Source organism: Xenopus laevis, chromosome 9_10L (assembly GCF_017654675.1).
Source record: "Xenopus laevis strain J_2021 chromosome 9_10L, Xenopus_laevis_v10.1, whole genome shotgun sequence".
NCBI lineage: Eukaryota > Metazoa > Chordata > Amphibia > Anura > Pipidae > Xenopus > Xenopus laevis.
Window position 1 is genome coordinate 49,526,114 of NC_054387.1, and position 20,432 is coordinate 49,546,545.

General features: G+C 41.8%; 1 protein-coding gene across 1 annotated transcript; it reads left to right on the forward strand.

The window, feature by feature from the left end:
• Nucleotides 1-1,395: 1,395 nt before the first annotated feature.
• Nucleotides 1,396-17,715, forward strand: XB22064859.L (uncharacterized XB22064859 L homeolog). The gene is made up of 7 exons (XM_018235405.2): nt 1,396-1,495; nt 12,327-12,427; nt 12,564-12,887; nt 13,227-13,274; nt 14,176-14,220; nt 15,486-15,559; nt 16,980-17,715. Exons 2-7 carry the CDS (start codon nt 12,367-12,369, stop codon nt 17,043-17,045), a joined length of 618 nt encoding a protein of 205 aa, XP_018090894.1. The 5' UTR covers nt 1,396-1,495; nt 12,327-12,366; the 3' UTR covers nt 17,046-17,715.
• The last annotated feature ends 2,717 nt before the right edge of the window (nt 17,716-20,432 follow it).

A 20,432-nucleotide genomic window follows, 5' to 3' on the forward strand; every position in this document is an offset into this window, starting at 1 on the left:
CCCATTATAAATATATTTAAGACAGCGACACTTTGTGCACACTGCTACTGAAAAATGCCTTACCCTTTAAACAAAACAGGGATTGTTTGTCCATATATTGCAATATATTTAAGCTGGCCAACTACGTCAAAGTCATCCCACATCTGGCCAGTCCCATGCTCAACTTTCATCTGATTCATTAAGAATTCTATGGTTTAATTATACATTTTATAAAAGGGACGAATACGTTTTACCTGCAACTTGCTAGCTGCTTTCAAAGTAAAACTCCCAAACTTGGCTGCCCCTTTACTAGACACCAGTGGGATCACCCGACTACAGCTGGAGGGGGTGGGAGCCACAACATGGAGCCGGTCACCGCTCCCGCACAACTATAACAAACAAGGGCAGTGTGCACAAAGTGTCGCTGTCTTAAATATATTGATAATGGGTTGAGTGCAGAGGAATCTTGTATTTGTCTATATGTTTTTTGTGGTCACACCCTCATTGCACCCCCGCCTAGTGATTTTGAAAACTGGTGGTGAGCACAACTTTCCCTTGTTTGTTATAGTTGTGCGGGAGCGGTGACCGGCTCCATGTTGTGGCTCCCACCCCCTCCAGCTGTAGTTGGGTGATCCCACTGGTGTCTAGTAAAGGGGCAGCCAAGTTTGGGAGTTTTACTTTGAAAGCAGCTAGCAAGTTGCAGGTAAAACGTATTCGTCCCTTTTATAAAATGTATAATTAAACCATAGAATTCTTAATGAGTCAGATGAAAGTTGAGCATGGGACTGGCCAGATGTGGGATGACTTTGACGTAGTTGGCCAGCTTAAATATATTGCAATATATGGACAAACAATCCCTGTTTTGTTTAAAGGGTAAGGCATTTTTCAGTAGCAGTGTGCACAAAGTGTCGCTGTCTTAAATATATTGATAATGGGTTGAGTGCAGAGGAATCTTGTATGTGTCTATATGTATTTTGTGGTCACAGCCTCATTGCACCCCCGCCTAGTGATTTTGAAAACTGGTGGTGAGCACAACTTTCCCTTGTTTGTAAAATGAACAAGGTAATTAGGGGGTGTGGTCACAGAAAGGGGCGTGGTCAACAAATGTGCTGCGCTACGTGCGAAAAAAATGTATATCCCTCTTTTTACTTCCAAAATGTGGGGAGGTATGTTTTAAGGTTGTTGGGCCAAGTTTGCAGAGTGCCCAAAAGCAAGCTGCCCTCAATCCTGGACCACCTTTATTATATACAACTGCGAGCCACACTTTAAACAATGTTTCACCTCTTTGTGGACAGTGAGGCCCAGACACAAGATTCCCTTGTAGGCTCTAGGAGGTCCACTATTTTTATTGGTCGGTTTCAATGCATACAGAAAATATTTCCTTTACTGAGTAGCAGAGCTCCCCTGTGCACCAAAAGTGAAAATGAAAGTAGGTCTGGGTATAAAGGTTGCATACTTCTGCTTGTCAGGCACATTTGGCTTTGAGACGCTGAAGATTCATGAGTCACACACTAAGGTACAGTACTAAATACTTAGCGTCATGGTGGGTTTGGATGGGACTGGTTACCAGCATCACCACAATGAAAACAAAGTCAGGTGTGTACTGGGTTTTCATTGAAAGCTTTGGATTGTGCTTATTCTGCAGGTTTTATATGAAAGCTACTTTACATCTACAGGGTGTGCAAGTACCTGTCCCAGCATAAGGAATTAGCAAGAGAGTGCATTCAGTTTACAGAATACCTTAGTTGAATGTACCTGTGCATGGAAAAAGAAAACACATTGCACACCGCATAATGTGTGGCATCCGTTTAACGGCAAACTATTTACACTGCTTCCGTCAGTCTGGGGAATGCAGAAGTGCTCAACTAATGCGGATTTGTTGATGTAAAGCAGTGACATGTTGCTCACCAATTCCTTGCATGTTGCTCTCAGTGGCCTCAAAGCAGGTGCTTCTTTTTGAAATCCAGGATTGGAGGCAAGTTTTGGTTGCATAAAAAACAGGTGTACTGCCAAATAGAACCTCCTGTAGGCTTCTAGCCCACATAGGAGCTACTAAATAACCAAACACAGCCCTTATCTGGCACCCCCAGGGGAGCTTGTATTGCTCCCCAACTCCTTTCACATTTGAATGTGGCAGGTAAAAAAGGTTTGGGACAACTGATGTAGAGTAATAAAGAAAATATAAATAAATTTATTGTAACCGTCTGCCTTGATAAAAACATCCTGATTAAAAGTTATCCTAGGAATACAATATTTTCATATAATTAATAAACAATTAGCCACATATAAGCACAGAGTCTTGGGGGGGTTAATATAAATGTATTTTTACTCTCAAACTAAAATAAGTTGCACTGAGCTGTAGATTTGCATAAAATAAAAATCATTTTATTGTCCGGTGATCAGGCAGAAAGCCAGGGAAAGTAGAAAAACAGGTCAATTATTTATAAGCAAACTTTGCTCTCTGATACACCTTGTTCTTATCAGTATATTCCTTTTACTGGAAATGAAACTGGTGCAACTAGTTCGGTGATAGAATGGAGGAGGGGCAGTGTTTGAGTACTTGTGCAAAGGAAACAGTCTGAAAGCACCAGGGACAATGACAGCAAAGCAGTCTTCTAATAACAATCTTTAGAATTATATTATGTCTATATGTAATTAAAATGTAAAGCAATTCACTCACGGTCTGAAAAAACATGCCTTATTAGATAAAGATGAATATAGTAGACTATATTGATACGGGGTTGAAATTCACCGAGGCACAAGGTCCACTAAAACTTTCTATGCTGGAATGTCCTTGAGGCGGCAGAACAAAATGTGGCAGTTGCAACACCATGATTAGAGATGTCGCGAACTGTTCGCCGGCGAACTTGTTCGCGCGAACATCGGGTGTTCGCGCTCGCCGGAAGTTCGCGAACGTCGCGCGACGTTCGCCATTTTGGGTTCGCCATTGTTGGCGCTTTTTTTTGCCCTCTCACCCCAGACCAGCAGGTACATGGCAGCCAATCAGGAAGCTCTCCCCTGGACCACTCCCCTTCCCTATAAAAACCGAAGCCCTGCAGCGTTTTTTCACTCTGCCTGTGTGTGCTGAAGAGATAGTGTAGGGAGAGAGCTGCTGCCTGTTAGTGATTTCAGGGACAGTTGAAAGTTTGCTGGCTAGTAATCGTTTTGATACTGCTCTGTTATTGGAGGGACAGAAGTCTGCAGGGGTTTGAGGGACATTTAAGCTTAGGTAGCTTTGCTGGCTAGTAATCTACCTTCTACTGCAGTGCTCTGTATGTAGCTGCAGTGGGCAGCTGTCCTGCTTCTGATCTCATCTGCTGACTGCTGCAATAACAGTAGTCCTTGTAAGGACTGCTTTTATTTATTTTTTTGTTGTTTTACTACTACTACTACTACTACTACTATAAGAGCCCAGTGCTATTAGTCTAGCAGTGTTGGGGAGTGGGACTGGTGTGCTAATCTGCTGCTCCTAGTAGTTCAGCAGCACCAACTTTAATTTTTTTTTTTTAATATTCATTTTTTTTTTATTTTACTTTTTTTTATTTTACTACCGCTGTAGTAGTGTATAAGTTGACCTTTTAGGCATTATTTGCCCTGTAGGCATTATTTGCACACTGTTTTCTTCAACCCGCCATCGAGCTGTGTGACCTTGTTCACATTCTGTCTAAATATCCATAATATTACCGTCTCCAGAAAAAACACCGGAGTCACTTTTTTCAAGCAGCCATAATATATTTTACGTAATCCGTATCCACCGCTGTAGTAGTGTATACGTTGGCCTTGTAGGCATTATTTGCACACTGTTTTCTTCAACCCGCCATCGAGCTGTGTGACCTTGTTCACATTCTGTCTAAATATCCATAATATTACCGTCTCCAGAAAAAACACCGGAGTCACTTTTTTCAAGCAGCCATAATATATTTTACGTAATCCGTATCCACCGCTGTAGTAGTGTATACGTTGGCCTTGTAGGCATTATTTGCACACTGTTTTCTTCAACCCGCCATCGAGCTGTGTGACCTTGTTCCCATTCTGTCTAAATATCCATAATATTACCGTCTCCAGAAAAAACACCGGAGTCACTTTTTTCAAGCAGCATTCATATATTTTACGTAATCCGTATCCACCGCTGTAGTAGTGTATACGTTGGCCTTGTAGGCATTATTTGCACACTGTTTTCTTCAACCCGCCATCGAGCTGTGTGACCTTGTTCCCATTCTGTCTAAATATCCATAATATTACCGTCTCCAGAAAAAACACCGGAGTCACTTTTTTCAAGCAGCATTCATATATTTTACGTAATCCGTATCCACCGCTGTAGTAGTGTATACGTTGGCCTTGTAGGCATTATTTGCACAGTGTTTTCTTCAACCCGCCATCGAGCTGTGTGAGCTTGTTCACATTTTGTCTAAATATTGATAATATTATCGTCTCTAGAAAAACCACTTGAGTTACTTTTTTTCAAGCAGCATTCATATATTTTACGTAATCCGTATCCACCGCTGTAGTAGTGTATACGTTGACCTTGTAGGCATTATTTGCACACTGTTTTCTTCAACCCGCCATCGAGCTGTGTGAGCTTGTTCACATTTTGTCTAAATATTGATAATATTATCGTCTCTAGAAAAACCACTTGAGTTACTTTTTTTCAAGCAGCATTCATATATTTTACGTAATCCGTATCCACCGCTGTAGTAGTGTATACGTTGACCTTGTAGGCATTATTTGCACACTGTTTTCTTCAACCCGCCATCGAGCTGTGTGAGCTTGTTCACATTTTGTCTAAATATTGATAATATTATCGTCTCTAGAAAAACCACTTGAGTTACTTTTTTTCAAGCAGCATTCATATATTTTACGTAATCCGTATCCACCGCTGTAGTAGTGTATACGTTGACTTTGTAGGCATTATTTGCACAGTGTTTTCTTCAACCCGCCATCTAGCTGTGTGTATTATCGTTTCCAGAAAAACCAACTGAGTTTTTGTTGTTGTTGTTGTTTTTTTAAAAATAATGCCAGGCAAAGGCAGGCCGCCACGCAGAGGCCGTGCTAGGGGCCGTGCTGCTATGCAATCCTGTGGCCCTAGCAAATTTCCCAGTTTTAAAAAGCCAATGACCCTGAACTCCCAAAATGCTGAAGAGGTAGTTGACTGGCTTACACAGCACACCCCATCCTCTACCGTTTCTAACTTTACCACAACATCCTCCTCATCCTCCACTGCTATGGCCACCCCACGTAACACTTCCTCCACCACCGGTGCCCCTTCTTCACTGGGGTCAGAGGAGTTATTTTCCAATGAGTTTCTTGAACTGAGTAATGCGCAACCATTATTGCCAGAAGAAGATGAAGGAGATGAGGACCTTACACCAGATTTAATTCTGGCAGAGAACACGATAGAGATGGACATAATGAGTGATGAGGAGGAGGTCCCCGCTGCTGCTTCCTTCTGTGATGTGTCAGAAGAAATTGATGCATCTGAGGAGAATGATGATGAGGAGATTGATGTTTTGTGGGTGCCTAGTAGAAGAGAGCAAGAGGAGGGTAGTTCAGATGGAGAGACGGAGAGTCAGAGAGGCAGTAGGAGAATAAGACTTAGAAGAAGCAGGGAGGACAGCCCGCAGGGATCAGCAGGGCAACAACATGTATCGGCACCTGTGTTCAGCCGGCCAACGCACCCGCCATTGCCGCCAATACCGCCAACTCCGCCAACTTCTACTGTTACCGCCAGATCGCACACTTCCAAAAAGTCAGCAGTGTGGGATTTTTTTAATGTGTGTGCCTCTGACAAAAGCATTGTAATTTGCAATGAGTGCAGTCAGAAACTGAGCCTTGGTAAGCCCAACAGCCACATAGGTACAACTTCTATGCGAAGGCACATGAGCGGCAAGCACAAAGCACTTTGGGAGCAACACCTCAAAGGCAACAGGCAAACTAAAAGCCACACTCCTTCTGGTCCAGCATCTTACTGCTCTACCTCTGCTCTCCTTGACCCGTCTGAACCACCCTCCACTCCGCCTTCCACCTTGACCACCTGTTCCCATTCCCAGTCATCTGCCACCAGCCAAGTTTCTGTGAAGGCCATGTTTGAGCGTAAGAAGCCAATGTCTGACTGTCACCCCCTTGCCCGGCGTCTGACAGCTGGCTTGTCTGCACTCTTAGCCCGCCAGCTTTTACCATACCAGCTGGTGGACTCTGAGGCCTTCCGCAAATTTGTAGCAATTGGGACACCGCAGTGGAAGGTACCCAGCCGCAATTTTTTTTCTAAAAAGGGAATACCACACCTGTACCAACATGTGCAGAGCCAAGTTACCGCATCTCTGTCACTTAGTGTTGGGCCAAAGGTCCATATGACTACTGACGCATGGTCCTCCAAGCATGGTCAGGGCAGGTATGTCACCTACACTGCCCACTGGGTGAACTTGGTAATGGCTGGGAAGCAGGGAATGGGTAGCTCAACAACAACAGTGGAGTTGGTGTCACCGCCACGGATTGCACGCGGTTCTGCCACCACCTCTACTCCTCCATCGCTCTCTACCTCGTCTTCTTCTTCTTCTTACTCTGCTGCTGGGTCCTCCTTCTCCTCCTCCACACCTGTGCACCCCCAGCTCCCCCTAGGCTATTCGACGTGCCAGGTACGCCGTTGTCACGCTGTCTTGGGGATGACGTGCCTGGAAAGCAAAAACCATACCGGATCTGTACTCCTGTCATCTCTGCAGTCACAGGCCGATCGGTGGCTGACCCCACACCAACTGCAGATCGGAAAAGTGGTGTGTGACAATGGAAGCAATCTGTTGGCAGCGTTGAGACTAGGCAATTTAACACATGTGCCCTGCATGGCACATGTGTTAAATTTAATAGTCCAACGTTTTGTCTCCAAGTACCCAGGATTCCAGGACGTTCTCACCCAGTCCAGAAAGGTGTCGGCCCATTTCAGACGTTCCTACACAGCCATGGCACGCCTTGCTGACATTCAGCAGCGCTACAACATGCCAGTCAGGCGTTTGATTTCTGACAGCCAGACTCGCTGGAATTCAACGCTCCTTATGTTGGAACGTCTGCTGCAACAACAAAGGGCCGTCAACGAGTACCTTTTTGAACTGGGTGGTAGGACTGGATCTGCACAGCTGGGGATTTTTTTCCCCCGTTACTGGGTGCTTATGCGCGATGCCTGCAGGCTCATGCGACCTTTTGAAGAGGTGACAAATATGGTCAGTCGCACCGAAGGCACCATCAGCGACCTAATACCCTTCGCTTTCTTCCTGGAGCGTGCCGTGCGACGAGTGACAGATGAGGCTGTAGACCAGCGTGACGAGGAGCTGGAAGCGCACGATTTCTGGTCGGAATCACCAGAACGAACCCAGGCACCTGCTGCAACGCAGGGAGAGGTGCCAGAAGTGGAGTCAGAGGAGGAAGGTGGCTTTGTGGAGGAGGAGGAGGAGGACCAACAGGAGCAGGCTTCCCAGGGGGCTAGTGGTGACCTTTTGGGGACCCCTGGTCTTGTACGTGGCTGGGGGGAGGAGACCGTGGATGATGCAGTCCTTGATAATGAGGAAGCGGAGATGGATAGCTCTGCATCCAACCTTGTGAGAATGGGGTCTTTCATGCTGTCATGCCTGTTGAAGGACCCCCGTATCAAGAGGCTTAAGGAGAAGGACCTGTACTGGGTCGCAACGCTACTAGACCCTCGGTACAAGCATAAAGTGTCAGAAATGTTACCAACATACCACAAGTCCGAAAAGATGCGGCATTTACAAACCAGCCTGCAAAACATGTTGTACAATGCTTTTAAGGGTGATGTCACTTCAGGAACTCATCAACATTCCAGGGGCAGAGGTGCCAGTAATCCTGCCACGAGCACACCTGCAAGGACAAAGCCCTTTGGCCAGTCTGTAACGTCAGACATGCAAATGTTTTTCTGTCCAAGGCAGCGCCACAACCCTTCTGGATCCACCCTCAAAGAACGCCTCGACCGGCAGGTAGCGGACTACCTGGCATTAACTGCAGATATCGACACTCTGAGGAGCGATGAACCCCTGGACTACTGGGTGCGCAGGCTTGATCTGTGGCCAGAGCTGTCACAATTTGCCATGAACCTCTTGTCTTGCCCAGCCTCAAGTGTGCTCTCAGAAAGGACCTTCAGTGCAGCAGGAGGGATTGTAACTGAGAAGAGAACTCGCCTAGGTCACAAAAGTGTCGATTACCTGACCTTTATTAAAATGAATGAGGGGTGGATCTCGGAGGGTTACTGCACGCCGGAAGACTTGTTCTGACTTCTATGCAGCTGTCCTTCTCTTCAAGCCTCATGACTCCACACACAGCTGTCCTTTAGCGTCCTCCTCCTCCCTCCGCCACCGTTACAAACTAGGGTGCAAACCCTACTGGTTTAATTTTTTCTGGCCTCTGTGCTTCAGTGGCTGCAACCAAAAAAACTGGGCAAACAATGTCTACAAGGTCAACGTATGGCAAAAAATGACTATTTTCAGCATTTATATGGCATATTTTTTCTGGCAACTGTGCTTCAGTGGCTGCGTCCAAAAAAATGCATATTTTCTGCATTTATATGGCATAATTTTTCTGGCAACTGTGCTTCAGTGGCTGCGACCAAAAAAATGCATATTTTCTGCATTTATATGGCATAATTTTTCTGGCCTCTGTGCTTCAGTGGCTGCAACCAAAAAAATTTATATTTTCAGCATTTATATGGCATAATTTTTCTGGCCTCTGTGCTTCAGTGGCTGCAACCAAAAAAATTTATATTTTCAGCATTTATATGGCATAATTTTTCTGGCAACTGTGCTTCAGTGGCTGCGACCAAAAAAATTACTATTTTCAGCATTTATATGGCATATTTTTTCTGGCCTCTGTGCTTCAGTGGCTGCGGCCAAAAAAACTGGGCAAACAATGCCTACAAGGTCAACGACGTTGACCTTGTAGGCATTGTTTGCCCAGTTTTTTTGGCCGCAGCCACTGAAGCACAGAGGCCAGAAAAAATATGCCATATAAATGCTGAAAATAGTAATTTTTTGCCATACGTTGACTCAACGTATATGGCAAAAAATGACTATTTTCAGCATTTATATGGCATATTTTTTCTGGCAACTGTGCTTCAGTGGCTGCGACCAAAAAAATGCATATTTTCTGCATTTATATGGCATAATTTTTCTGGCCTCTGTGCTTCAGTGGCTGCAACCAAAAAAATTTATATTTTCAGCATTTATATGGCATAATTTTTCTGGCAACTGTGCTTCAGTGGCTGCGTCCAAAAAAACTGGGCAAACAATGTCTACAAGGTCAACGTATGGCGAAAAATTACTATTTTCAGCATTTATATGGCATATTTTTTCTGGCAACTGTGCTTCAGTGGCTGCGTCCAAAAAAACTGGGCAAACAATGCCTACAAGGTCAACGTATGGCAGTTGTTTAAAGAGAACAGTAGATTACTAGCCAGCAAAGCTACCTAAGCTAAAATGTCCCTCAAATCCCTGCAGACTTCTGTCCCTCCAATACAGAGCAGTATCAAGCAGATTACTAGCCAGCAAGCTTACTATCATCTGTCCCTGAAATCACTAACAGCTCTCCCCCTACACTATCTCTTCCAAGCACACACAGGCAGATTTTTCAGATACATTTTTGCCCTTGATCCCCCTCTGGCATGCCACTGTCCAGGTCGTTGCACCCTTTAAACAACTTTAAAATCATTTTTCTGGCCAGAAATGTCTTTTCTAGATGTTAAAGTTCGCCTTCCCATTGAAGTCTATGGGGTTCGCGAACCGTTCGCGAACCGCTCGCATTTTTGCGCAAGTTCGCGAATATGTTCGCGAACTTTTTTTCCGACGTTCGCTACATCCCTAACCATGATACAGTTTACACAACATGACTGAGCAGGTTTCAGTGGAAAAGGCATTTTGCAGAAAATAACTTGGCAGCTTGGGTTATATGTCAAATAATGCGTTCCCCACCCTGGTTAATACATGAATACCAGGGCCCCCAAACTAATTTTTGAAAACTTTAAAGGAGAAGGAAAGCTACGGAGGCATTTTATTGCCAATAGATTAGTTGCAATAGTGCAAGCTAGAATGCTATATTTATTCTGTACAATGTTTTACCATACCGGAGTAAAAAGCTCTAGAAACTCTCTGTTTGTTTAGGATAGGAGCTGCAGTATTAACATGGTGTGATATCACTTCCTGCCTGAGTCTCTCCCTGCTCTGGGCTCAGATTACAGTAGAGAAGGGAGGGGGAAGAGGAGCAAACTGAGCATGCTCTTGCCCAGGGCAATGAGGTTTAAGCTGAGGGCAGGAAGTCTGATACAGAAGCCCATGAGTACACAATAGAAGGTAAGAAATGCTGTGTTTCTTTTGACAAGGGACTCAGAGCAAAATTACTTTGGGGGTTTACTGGTATATTTAGATGGACCTTTCTGTTAAAGCTTACTTAGTTTTAACCTTTCCTTCTCCTTTAAGGGGTATTTGCCTTAACATTAAAATCCCAGTTCAAAAGATGAAGGTTCAAATCCTTGCTCTGTATTCCCAGCTCTAAACAAATGTCCTTGTGAAAAGTCTGGACACTAGTCTGTAAGCACAGCATCTAGGTCTCATTTATCAGCAGTATGCAGCTATATAACCCCTTAGGCCAGATTCAGAAGTTAAAATAACAACACAAAATGAAAGTGTTTTATTGGAATGACAATGTAATTTACTGTCGCTCTGCACTGTTTGCTTCAGAAACTCTACTATAGTTAATATAAACAAGCTGTTGTTTAGCTATGGGGGCAGCCATTCAAGCACAGGATACACAGTAGATAACAGATAAGATCTTTAGTATACAGACCTTATCTCCTATCTGCGAAGTAACCTGTGCCTTTTCTCCTTTTTCAGCTTTGAATGGCTGCCCCCATGGCTACACAACCGCTTGTATATAAAATATAGTAGTGTTTCTGAAGCAAACACACCAGTTGTACCAGTGCAGGGCAACAGTACATTGTGTTTTCATGATTGTAAAACACTTTCGTTTTTTGGTGTTACTGTTCCTTTAAAGGTACAGTGTAACCATTTATACACTTACCATCTCCCTATTCCTCTCCCTGCAGCATACAGTGTGGTGGGGAGATGTTTGGGCCTCTGTGTACCTGAAACAGCAGGGCCTATTTTGAATCTCAGTCCAAACCTGTTCTCTGCTGTTAGTTTTCACAAACGACCTAGAAACAAAACACACAATCTGTTAAAAAAATATTTATGATATGTAATATATATATGGGTTAATATATCTATCTGTATATGAAATGAATGATTAAAACATCAGAGGAAATAATACAAATAGTTACACTTTACCTGCCCTATAAGGTAACACAATAATCCAAACCAAATTCCAGAGACTTCTGATGATATTGCCTGAACAGAGGGTGGGAATACAATCCTGTACTTCAGCAAGTGCCAGGAACATTTGATATACACCTAATACTTTAATAAAAGGGCAGTATGTAATGGATATGATTCTATAATGCATGGTATAATGGATAATACACCTGATATTACCTGCAAATCAGTATTGTCTCAGGAGGAAATGCCCGGCTTTTGTGATTTGGTGCTCCACAACAATGAACATTGATTAACAAGGTGTTTATTTGTATTGTGCTAACTGCCATTAAAATGCTAATTTTATTTTTCTATTCTGGGTTTACAGTTTTTTTTATTTCGCAAATAAAACGGATTCCTTACGCAATGGGTCTCATGCAGGGCACTGGTATACAGTTATACATTGTGCTGTCCCTTTATGTGATTAAAGAATATTTTTTGGTTATGGTTGTAACATTGTCCCTTTCAGAAATAGACCTATGGACTCTACATGCTGCGTGCGTAATTAGCAGTTAATTTAGATGCATGATGCAGACTGCACTGGTTTCTGAGCCAACACACAACATGCATTTTAATGAACACCAAACTACATATAGAGTTTATCTGCGTTTGTTTTAAGGACAGAGACACACTGGCAGATTCGGGGAGATTAGTCGCCCGGCGACAAATCTCCTCTTCTTCGGAACTACCTTCAATTGGCTATAATGAAAATCGCAGGTGGGATGGCACTTGGAGTGCTTTGTTTTCTGAAGTCGCCCGAAGTTTCCTCGTGAGGCAACTTTAGAAAACGAAGCGCTCCGAGTGCCATCCCGCTGGCGATTTACATTCTATTTCAGAAAGATTAGTCGCCCCGAAGAAGAGAAAATTTGACGCCGGGCGACTAATCTCCCCGAATCTGCCAGTGTGTCTCTGCCCTAAAAGGAAGGAGGCAACAACTATATTTACAGAGGCAAAGAAACCTATTTAATGATTGACTTAACTCTAATTTTGCAGATTGCCATCCAGTTAAAGGAATAGCTCACCCTTGTTCAAGATGGCTTCCTTTTCTATCCTGTGGATTGTCATTGCCCTGCGTATATCCCATGCTTATGGCGGTATGTTTCCAATGTTATATTCATATACACTGTACTTGATATGCTTTAGTAGAGTGCACACATAGTCCACAGCACTTTAGAAGAGAAAAGTGTATTTTTAAAATTGAGTTTGTGTCTTTGTATCCCCCCCCATTAGGGCTGGTACACTGTAACTGTAAGCTGAGTTCAGAACAAAAAGGTGAAGATGTCACTGTGACCTGTAATAATATCCGTGATTTGGAACATATAAAAGTGATGGAATGCAAGGAAAGTTCCACGGAATGTGATGCATCACTCACACGTTTGGAAGTAACCAGAAGTAACAAAAGTTTGAAGAATGAATTGGGCTTGTTAACGTTTCACCATGCCAATAGGACATCAGAGTTAAGACTGTACAGACGGCAGAACAGCGGATGCTACTGTATGACTGTGGTTGCTGGCAATGGGTATGAAAAATGTAACCTTCAACTGGAAGGGAAAGGTGAGTGGGAAGATTGTTCTGTAGCAGTATTGGGGCGGGTGAGGAACACTAACATCTAAATATTCCTAGAAACAGCCAGTCATTTATATAGACCCCAGACAGAAGTTCAAGAGCTCTAAGGGGCACAAAAGCATGGCCCTTATTACTCATTCAGAGCTCTTCTATTATTATTAACATGTATTTATAAAGCGCCAACATTATTTCGCAGCTATCCAGGCATGGGGTGTATAACTTGGCATCAGCAGGCACAGGAAAGCCCTGTATACCATAGGCCTAGAAATTCCTAAGTAAGATGCATAAAGAGAATTAAACCACTATTTCCATTTAATTTTGTTGCAGCTCAAGAGCAGACACCTTCGGAACATACTCCGGAATCTGGAACCCAAAGTGAGTGATTCTATCATTTCAATAGCACAGTTTTCTAGAAATTATGATTTTAAAATCAGTCATGTGAATACGTATGGTTATAAATCACGAGGATTCAATAAAGTAAGACCTGTGACCCCCACAGGCCTGTAACCGATAGCAGCCAATCAGCTGATTGCTTTTTATCAGCAACAGTACTTCATTTTCAGTAATAAAAGCAGGCATCTGATTGGTTGTTGCAGAGTGCTGGTCTGGGTAAAATGTTTTCTGATTTAAAAGGGCTTCCATGACAATAAAACAGCAGGTAGAATGTGGGGAGAACAGACAGAAAGAGAGATACCTCTTTATAAAATGTTATGAATATACAAATCAAAATAAATAAAGGAAAGTGAAAATGAGTCACTGAAGCTAATCCATAAAATATAAGATAGTGATTTGGAGACAGGACAATGCAGAGATAAACTGCAACGTGGAATTTATCACACTACAGGGCATATTTATTATGTTGTGTAAAACGATATTAGTGGAAAAAAACGAGTAAAAAGCTGTGTGAAATAAATTTAGAATTTATCAAGGTATGCTTTACAGATTTTCCACCGTAATTTTACTTAATTACTTTGTAGGTAAATTCACGCGGAAGTCGCTCTAAGAAAAAACGTGTTTTTATACCACATGCAGTAATAAATCTGCCCCTACATGTTTTGGGCTTCACAAGCCCTTTATCAAGTTCAAAAACATTGACTGTAATCAATTGCGCGTTGCAGTTTTATCTCATGTTCTGCCTCCCAATCACTATCTTTTATCTTCTGGATTAAGTTACATGCATGACTGAGCATGATGGGAGTAAATTAAGAATTGCCTGGTCTAAAAGGTACTGGCAAGCTGAATAAACACTTTGCTAATTACTTGTTTTTATTGACAGCATCGTATTCCAATGATTCGGTCAAACCACCAGAAATGTACCAGGGTGAGTGATCATTATTGTCTCACATGGCAGAGGGGTATAGATGGTTTACAGAGAGACTTAAAGAGAATCACCCATGGGTGATTTTTGCCCATGTCCTAATTCCAACAGCACTGTGCCCCTTTTTTCATCCCCAACCAGGGCTTTGCAGATATCAAATGCATTAAATGAGCCATTTTATCCTTTATTGTATTTAAAAATTATAACTAATTTACTCAGCTGTCCCTATTTAACTAGAAGCACACACCAATTGGAAGATAAGTGGGTCTTAGTGGAAAGTAAGGAGGGTGAAATTGGGGCTGCTAGCAAGGTTTGGGGTTATTACACAGCTTCCTCTGGTTGAAAAATTGACACTCGTATTCAGTGGCTTAACTAGATATTTCTGGGCCCCACAGCAAATTATTACTATCAGGCCCCCAAAATGTCTAGAGGTTGACCTGTTTTACCAACAGTTATTTAACTTCTATACGAGTTATGGCCTCCTGGGCCCCCCCTGCAGCCGCAAGTTCTACTTCCTCTGTAGTTACGCTCCTGCTTGTATTGCATCAAGCCTAGGCACTTGCCCTGCTCACTGGCATCATCAACTCTCCTCAAAACACACACCCCCATTATCTTCTGCATCACCCTCCACCAACATCACTGTGAAGACTGGAGCTATTAAAAAAAAAAGTAGGAATTCTGGGAAGGAAGCCCAGGATTGCTTTAAAAATTTCCATTTACATAAAATACCCTGGAAAAAAAAGATACAACCCCACATGCATGTCCAGCAGGGTCGGACTGGCCCGGCGGGAAACCAGGAAAAAACCCGGTGGGTCCGACCCTTCATGGGCCCCCGCCGGGCCAGACCCCCAATCGTGGTATTTAAAAAAAAAAAAAGGAGAACCGCGCCGTCTGCTAATGCGCACCAGCACCGTCTGCACATGCGCGCTGGCGTGGAACACAAGGAAGGGAGCACACGGGACAGTGCATGTCCGACACTGTGCATGTCCTCAAGCCCCAGTTTTCTATATATGCCTTATAGAGCCTGGGCCTAGGACAGCAGCTTCAAGGGGTGGCCTATGGGAGCCTTTATAGGAAAAAAATGTACATGCTCAGAAGAATATATTAGGATATATTATGGCGGTTAAAAATCATATGGTAAAAAAGTATTTTGGGAAGCAGTCTGTTGTTATAGTGACATGCTATAGTTGTCTACATTAGCCAATTTTGTTTATAAATAAGAAACGGCACAGTTTCACTCAATTACATTACTTTTTTTTTCTCTACAGACTCACCCAGGATATGGTATTTGCCTCTGATCATAGTGGCGGCTGCCACTGTCATTGCCCTTTACATCTATATGGTGAGCTATTATTAATGTCAAATGTCGATCTTTATATTCGATTATACCGATTCTGCCTTTTCAGCAAGCCAAATCCAAGTGCCTGGCTGAATTTTCAAAAAAATGTTTAGCCGTGCAATACAGGGCAGATTTGCTGAGGTTGGAATGGTAAATTTGAATTTTCGAACTCAGAACTCACAATTTCGAGTTTAAAACCACGGTCTGTTGACTAGTGATGGGCGAATTTATTCGCCAGGCGCGAATTCGTGGCGAATTTGCGGGATTCACCGCCAGCGACTAAATTCGCGAAACGCCCGCGAAAATTCACGCAGTTTTCGCCGTTTCTCGAATTTCGCGCGAAATTCGTGAATTTTTCAGCGAAGCGGAACGGCGCAAATTCGCCCATCACTACTGTTGACCCACTGAAAGATGTTAATAGCCTTTCTGACATTCGTTTTTTTTTTCTGAGAAAAACTCGATTCGAATTGCGTTCGAAGTCGATTCGAGTTTTCGGGTCGTTAACATTCGATCAAATTTTAGATGTTTTGAGTTTTTTTCAGAAGTAAGCTCCTGAGAGATGTTATTGTTTTCTGAGAAATGAATGCTCATTTTGAATTTGATGCCAGCGACACTTTTCAAAAAAATTGGGGCAACATTGAAAAAGTTGTGTTGTGCTAAAAAACATACCTGGTTGGAACATCTGACCAATTGGTTACACGTCAGTAACATCATTGGACGTGGACTGAGGCAAAGTGGAAAACTGCCCTGTGGTCTAACAAGGGATCCTCATAAATTATCAAAACAGCACAAGTCAAATAATATCTGCCAGAAGCCGATACAGCAAGACTGATTCATAATCAGAATAGGCAGACTGCACTGTCATGTAATCTAATGTGGATTTTATAGTTTTTATATTGTTTAATACAAACTTTCTCCAACTGCAGAATCAGTGGCTGCAGCAGAATAATCTTCCAGAGAGAATCCCAGTTTATCTGTTTAAATCTGACTCCATGATCTTTGTCCCTGCAGTTGGAGTTGGAAATAGAAAAGGGGATGTAAAGGCAAAAATAAAATCCAATACAAATCTCTACACAGTCGCCGACTGCTCTACAGGGAAACAAACAAAGCTGCTTTAGTTCTGCATGGCTGGGAAGTAAGGTGGGGGCTCCCACTGCTGTTCATAAGTATGACTGTTTCCTTGCAGAGCAGTTAGGGACCTTCTGACAATTCCTATCCACAGCAGTAAATGAAGTACACTCAGGTTTCTTATAAAAAAATGATACACATTTTTTAATTAAAGTATATTGGAGATAGGTTTCTTTTTCATTAAAGAAAGTAAAAATAGGATTTTATTTTTTTGCCTTTACATGCCCTTTAACATTGGCTGAAGTACAAAGTATTGCTCATCAAGTTGCTAAACTGTTAAGTCTTATGTTTGCAGAAGCGGAGGAGGACAGGACAAACACACATGAATGAAAGTATGCAAACAATGTTAGAGAAAGTCTGAGAAGATCAAAAAGTGACAGCACCGGAGCCAGCATTAGGAGGTCACCATCATTAGGAGGTCATCATCATTAGGAGGTCATCATCATTCTATCATCTGGTATCTATTGTAACTTGTGTTCTGCCCTAGCAGAAAGCTTTATAAACCACCTTATAATAACTCAACCACTTGGAAATCTTTGCCCAGAGAACAAAGCAGCAGGGGTCTCACGTCTTGGTCATAGCCATGGAATACCAAAAGCAGATGTCCTCACAATGAAATCAGAGCTCTCTACAAGCAAATGTATACATGTGCCTTAGAAATAGAAAAGTGTGTGTATGCTTTTGGATCTGCAAAATTATTACAGTCAAAAATATATTTTAAACCAGCTAGACTGTGGATAACCGAATAATCTCCAGCTTCTGCATTAAATAAGAAGGTTAAGAAAACGATTTCTGGCATTGATTATGGGTAATAATTATGCCTCTTCTTGCAAGGAAGAAGCCCAAGATGTATATATTGTATATTATACCTTTTTTTTAATACTGTTTAACACAATCTTGTTATAGCAAAATACTTACATTTGTGTTTTAGCAAATTAAGATTTTTGTATGTGATTTTTGTTTTTATACTTTTGTCATATTCTGTGAATAAATTCTTGTTTTTTTTTAATTTTAAAAGTTTACTTCTGATGTTTTTATACAAGCTGCTGAAATCAATAAACAGAGCAAAAGTAGAAAAATATAGGAAAATGTTATTTTACATTTTAAAAAAAATTTAAACAGTTAAACTTTTGATACCACTAAGGACATATTCTAAATAGATTATTTTTTTAAATTACAATATTGTAGTTTTGATGATTTTATACAAACTGAAATTAAGGCAAGAGTAAAAAAAAAATGAGTATTTAAAAAAAAATATTTTCTACTATACTAAATGGTAATTTTGATCTTGTTTTACAATATGGAAAAAACAATAAATGAGGCCTTTTTACAAGAAAATGTAATGTTTCAAAAAAAAAAAAAATTAAAGAAGAAATTAAACTCTAAGGGCCTTATTTATCAAAGTCCGAATTTCTCTGACTATTTTAATGAAAAAAGTGTGACCAAGTTTGTTGTTCATTTAAAACACATTGTGACAGATTAGGGGGCAGATTTACATAGGTTTGAATATCGAGGGTTAATTAACCCTCGATATTCGACTGCCGAATGTAAATCCTTCGACTTCGAATATCAAAGTCAAAGGATTTACCTCAAATAGTTCGATTCGAAGGATTTTAATCCATCGATCGAACGATTTTCCTTCGACCAAAAAAACATTAGAAAGCCTATGGGGACCTTCCCCATAGGCTAACATTGCACTTCGGTAGGTTTTGTTGGCAAAGTAGGGGGTCTAAGTTTTTTTTAAAGAGACAGTACTTCGACTATCGAATGGTCGAATAGTCGAACGATTTTTAGTTCGAATCGTTCGAGTCGTAGGTCTGAGTAGCCAATTTGATGGTCGAAGTAGCCAAAAAAACCATTCGAAATCCGAAGTTTTTTTTATTCTATTCCTTCACTCGAGCTAAGTAAATGGGCCCCTTAATATCTGTAGTGAGTCACTGCTTGTTACCTGTTTAGTCGGTAACCCCATCTCTGTCTGTCCCTTAACCTGCCCCTGTTTGTGCCCTTCTTCTTCTGATTTAATTAATTCCATTAACTCCAAAGAACACTTTGTTAAGATACTACACCATTTGTCACAAAACCCTGTGTTATTTAAATGAGCAGCAGGGTTTAATTTGATCCTCTCTTTAGCAGGTCCTCCACTTTCATCATTAAATAATTGTTCAGCTTTCTCCCACCAATTGTTAAAATTAGAAGGGTTGGATAAAAAGCCTGCCACAATTCGTTTTTCTGACGTTGAATGCCTCAGAAAGAGAATAAACTCAAGTGAATAACAGGATATTGTGGAAAGTTGTCCACGTTGTAACAGTATACTATGCTTGGCTGACCTGCAAGGTTGAATACAATGTATCAAACTATAAAGAACAATTGGAGTGAGGGTCAGGGCTCCAGATAGCCTGAATGCCTGTACCACAACTCCCAGCAACCCAGTTCAGACCGCCAAAGCTAATTTAAATAATTAATTATTGCACTTTTGATCCAACACCATTTTTTAAAATATAACTTTTAATAAAGCGGTTTAAAAATAAAACACACCAAGCGTGAACATTATTAAATTCTGAGGCCGGCGACAATTCTAGGCGCCCATTAACTTTAACGGACGTCAGAATTGTTGCCAGCGTCTGAATTATTGCTGGCGTCAGAATTGTCACTGGCGTCAAAAACATTTTGACGCCGGCGAAAATATTTTCACAAATTTTTCACCGTTTCGCGGGAAATTCGCAATTTTTATGGCGAAGCGAAATGGGAGAAATTCGCCCATCGCTAATGGCTGCCCTACTAGCAGAACCAGTTAACACAGGCATCATGCCTCTAAACCTACTAAATGTGAAGGGCCTTCAGCAGGGAAAGTAATTTTCATTGGCAGAATTTTCCTAAGAGAAAGCTGCAAACATAAGCATGCCATTAGCCTTTGTTTATTCTTTTGCATGTTTGTCACACTTAAATGTTTCTGCTCATCAAAAACCGTTAACTATTAGTCAAAGATAACATAATTGAACACAAAATGCAGTTTTTAAATGAAGGTTTACGTTATTAAGGGAGAAAAAAAACTCCAAATCTACATGGGCCTGTGTGAAAAAGTGATTGCCCCCCTTGTTAAAAAATAACTTAACTGTGGTTTATCACACCTGAGTTCAATTTCAAAGGTTATAAAGCCATTTCTAAAGCTTTGGGACTCCAGCGAACCACAGTGAGAGCCATTATCCACAAATGGCAAAAACATGGAACAAGAAGTGAAACGGGTCAAATTCGCCCATCCCTGGTGGTGAACCTTCCCAGGAGTGGCCGGCCGACCAAAATTACCCCAAGAGCGCAGAGAAAACTCATCCGAGAGGCCACAAAAGACCCCAGGACAACATCTAAAGAACTGCAGGCCTCACTTGCCTCAATTAAGGTCAGTGTTCACGACTCCACCATAAGAAAGAGACTGGGCAAAAATGACCTGCATGGCAGATTTCCAAGGCGCAAACCACTTTTAAGCAAAAAGAACATTAAGGCTCGTCTCAATTTTGCTAAAAAACATCTCAATGATTGCCAAGACTTTTGGGAAAATACCTTGTGGACCAACGAGACAAAAGTTGAACTTTTTGGAAGGTGCGCGTCCCGTTACATCTGGCGTAAAAGTAACACAGCATTTCAGAAAAAGAACATCATACCAACAGTAAAATATGGTGGTGGTAGTGTGATGGTCTGGGGTTGTTTTGCTGCTTCAGGACCTGGAAGACTTGCTGTGATAGATGGAACCATG